Below are 3,442 nucleotides of genomic sequence, written 5' to 3' on the forward strand. Positions count from 1 at the left end.
TAGGTACTTTAATCATAATAATATCATAAAATAAAGTTATAATATTACAGGCTGACAGACCGTCTTCGCTTTCAGAATCGCTTTTCCTACCTACAAATTGTTTAATATCATTGAATTCAAATCACATCCATTATAGTGTCATACTCACTGTACAGCAAAGACCCTCTTGCGCACTTTTTTTTTTAATCTAAAAGAAGTTTTCTTACAGGTTACAGGCTGCATTGAACTCCGAGTTTTTTTATTTAAAAAAATATTATAAAATAATTTGTAAAAAAAAACTTAAACCTATCTTGTTTTTAAAAACATTTTATTATAAAGTTTGATATTAAAATATTTAAAAATGGAGTTCAATGCGGACACTAAAATGTAACTCTATCAGTTTAAAAAAAAAAAAAAAAGATCAAATTTGGTTGATCCTTCAGAACAGGACAAGATAATTATTCCCGTAAGGCGTAAATTGTATTTTTGTTGAGAAAATTACATTTCCTCTTAAATTATAACCCGTTGGTCACCGCTCTATTACAGTATTACATAATATACTATCACAACACATTTTAGATTCTGATTGAAGCAAATTATATTATAAAAAAAAAATGATTGATGGAAAATTATCGACAGTAATTATTATGAAAGTTTTAAAGCATGACAAGTATAAAATGGATCAGTCTTCAGCAAAAGAATGAAAAACAATTTTATTGCACGTTATATTTTGTCCGTGTAACTAAAATTTGCCCACCCACACCCGCCTGAAGTTTTCACTAAACCTCTACTGATTGGATTTATTTTTTAATAACATTTTGCATTCAAAATGGATATACTATAAATTTCTCTATTTGAATAAAAAGTTTTCTTATGTTTGAAGAAACTTACAATGAAAATCACAATGCTTAGCTGAGTAAGGTAACTTTTTTACAAGACTGAAGTCAAAGTTTGTACAGCAAATCAAAACAATTTTTATACGTAATACATTTTATTTGTAAAGAAAAATAATGTTACCATTAAGTATAAAGCAATAGTCATTTATTATTTACAAATTAGAACACCAAGTTAAAATTTAAGACTAAAAGCTGGTACTGCGGTTGCTCTTGCCAAATTATTTATGTGAAATCCTTCGTCTTCTTTAAGCTGTTTGTAATCCCTACCTCCAGAAGGTGGTTTTGGACTGGCTGCTGCTACTTTTCTCGCACCCCCTTCGCTCTTGGCTGGCCATGTAGGGAACATTGCTGGGTCTACAGCTAATGGCAATTCAGAGAAATATTTTTGTTGAAGTGCATCTTCAGCTGTGACGCGAGCACTTGGGTTATAAGTAAGCATTCTAATAGAAAAAAAAAGTAAGTAAAGAGAAAAAACTAATGATATTGCTATGATTTAACTCACTTTCTAAGTAGATCATAGCCAATATCTGTTAGAACACCTTCTTTTGTAAACCTTCCTTTAAAATTGGCTGGAGGACAATCAGGCATTGAAGCTTTTGTAACTAACGACAAACTTGAATATCCTGGCCACACTTTTTCATTGGGTGTACCAAAGGTAGTAAAAATTTTTTTCAGCTGGTCATACTCAGATTTACCAGTGAACAGTGGCTCCATTAAAAGAAACTCAGCAAATATGCATCCTACAGACCAAATATCAATTGGTGTAGAATATTCCTGGAAAATAAATTTAATAACAAACGGATATCAGCAAAATTGTTTTTGTTTCTGCTTATCAGATATATTTAAAAATGTAATTTTACTAACCTTAGCACCCAACAGAAGTTCAGGTGAGCGATACCACAATGTGACAACAACAGGTGTATAAGCTTTCAATGGAGAACCATACTCTCGAGCTAAACCGAAATCGCCAACTTTCAGAACACCTTTATGACTTAAAAGCAAATTAGATGTCTTTAAATCTCTATGTAATATCCAGTTATCATGTAAATGTTCAACAGCCATTAAAAGTTGTTGCATTAAACATTTTACTTCAGCTAAAAACCAAACAATGAAAATATTAAAGCAAACTTTATTTTGATCAATATCAAAAGGAGTAATAATAACTTACCAGCTGTAAATGATTGTTTTTTTTGCCTCATTGTTTCCATTAATGATTTCATGTCATGTTCAACATAATCCATGACTATAAAAATTTTATCCATGTTACTGCCTACAACAATTTCCCTCACGGTCACAATATTTGGGTGTTGTGATTTTAAAAGTGTGCTGATTTCTCTCAGTGAAGTGATAGGAAATCCTTCTTTTTCTTTTTCCATTTTCAATCGTTTCAAAGCCACAATTTCGTCAGTTTGTTTCTCTTTAGCTCGATAAACCACACCATAAGTCCCTTCTTCAATTCTAAATATTATAAACAAATTAATCAGAAAATCGGTCTAAAATTAATAGTCTGTTTACTATAATCCAGTGGCGTCATTTGGGAGGGAGGGGCAGGGGGCATTTGCCCTCTCCCTTGTCATTAACAGGCCACTGTTGGGCCGGGTATGGGCTACTTTTAGGCCTTTATATAGTAACTAATAGGTAATATATAAGTATCCCTGTACCTATGTATTAATTATTTAGTTGTTGTTATCTCTCAAAAAAATGGGTTACTTATGCTTATGATAATAACCTCTGATACTAACTAGTAAGCATAAAATTATGTAAGAAGGTTATTTGTATTGAGATAAAAATACAATTGTAATGTAGTGTAATGTAATTGTTAGTGAGCGGATTTTTTTTCTCAGTTTTTTTTTGGGCCGGTCAAAAATGTTGCCCCCCCCTCTCAAAAACTGAAATGACGTCACTGCTATAATCTAACTCAATAAAAATAACCAGCAGGGTTGCAAAAAAATGTGGTCATCTATTTGGATCTTAGATCATATTAAATAATCGATAGAGCTACTGTTTAAATATTTGAAACCAACATATTACCATTGATTATAAATACTACTATTTATAATCAAAGATATTACTAAGAGGCTTAGTAATAAAAATGCGGAAGCGGTCAATTCATACCAAATTGATATATAAACCATTGTGATCACAATAAACAGAATGTTAAATATTTATTAGGTGTACATGTTATAAGTCTACAATGATCTAAACATTGATAAATATTAGTGATGGGTCGAACTGTTCGAATCTCGAACCGAACTGAACCGAACCCTTAATGTTCGGTTCGGTTCGAAATTCGAACTCAGTGTGAAAAAAATTAGAACCAAACTACTAAGCATCTTTTACTGTTCAAAAATCGAACTTGAAAATATTTTAAACTTTATTTTTTTTCTCATTAAGAGGACGCTACACCCGCATGTGTTATCTCCGTCTTACAAACGTACAACATAACAAAAACTGTTTTGCGCGGGAAAGAACCGAGAAGGCTATAGTTATAACTAAGAAACGAAATTTTCACACTGTAAAGATGAGAACATTTACTGTGCAGATATCGTTTTTATTTTTCCGATATC

General features: G+C 31.6%; 1 protein-coding gene across 4 annotated transcripts in view; it reads right to left on the minus strand.

Moving 5' to 3' along the window:
* Nucleotides 1–951: 951 nt before the first annotated feature.
* Nucleotides 952–3,442, minus strand: part of LOC100160543 (cyclin-dependent kinase 11B) — a 10,778-nt gene continuing 8,287 nt past the window's right edge. For all 4 annotated transcript variants that reach the window (XM_016805842.2, XM_016805843.2, XM_016805844.2 and 1 more), the window contains 4 exons: nt 2,044–2,333; nt 1,740–1,969; nt 1,378–1,649; nt 952–1,315 (listed from right to left, as the gene is read on the minus strand). In XM_016805842.2, the coding sequence (XP_016661331.1) occupies nt 1,048–1,315; nt 1,378–1,649; nt 1,740–1,969; nt 2,044–2,333 (1,060 nt within the window). In that variant the 3' untranslated portion in view covers nt 952–1,047. The remainder of the gene's footprint in view (nt 1,316–1,377; nt 1,650–1,739; nt 1,970–2,043; nt 2,334–3,442) is intronic.

Source organism: Acyrthosiphon pisum, chromosome A1 (genome assembly GCF_005508785.2).
Source record: "Acyrthosiphon pisum isolate AL4f chromosome A1, pea_aphid_22Mar2018_4r6ur, whole genome shotgun sequence".
In the NCBI taxonomy this organism is placed as follows: domain Eukaryota; kingdom Metazoa; phylum Arthropoda; class Insecta; order Hemiptera; family Aphididae; genus Acyrthosiphon; species Acyrthosiphon pisum.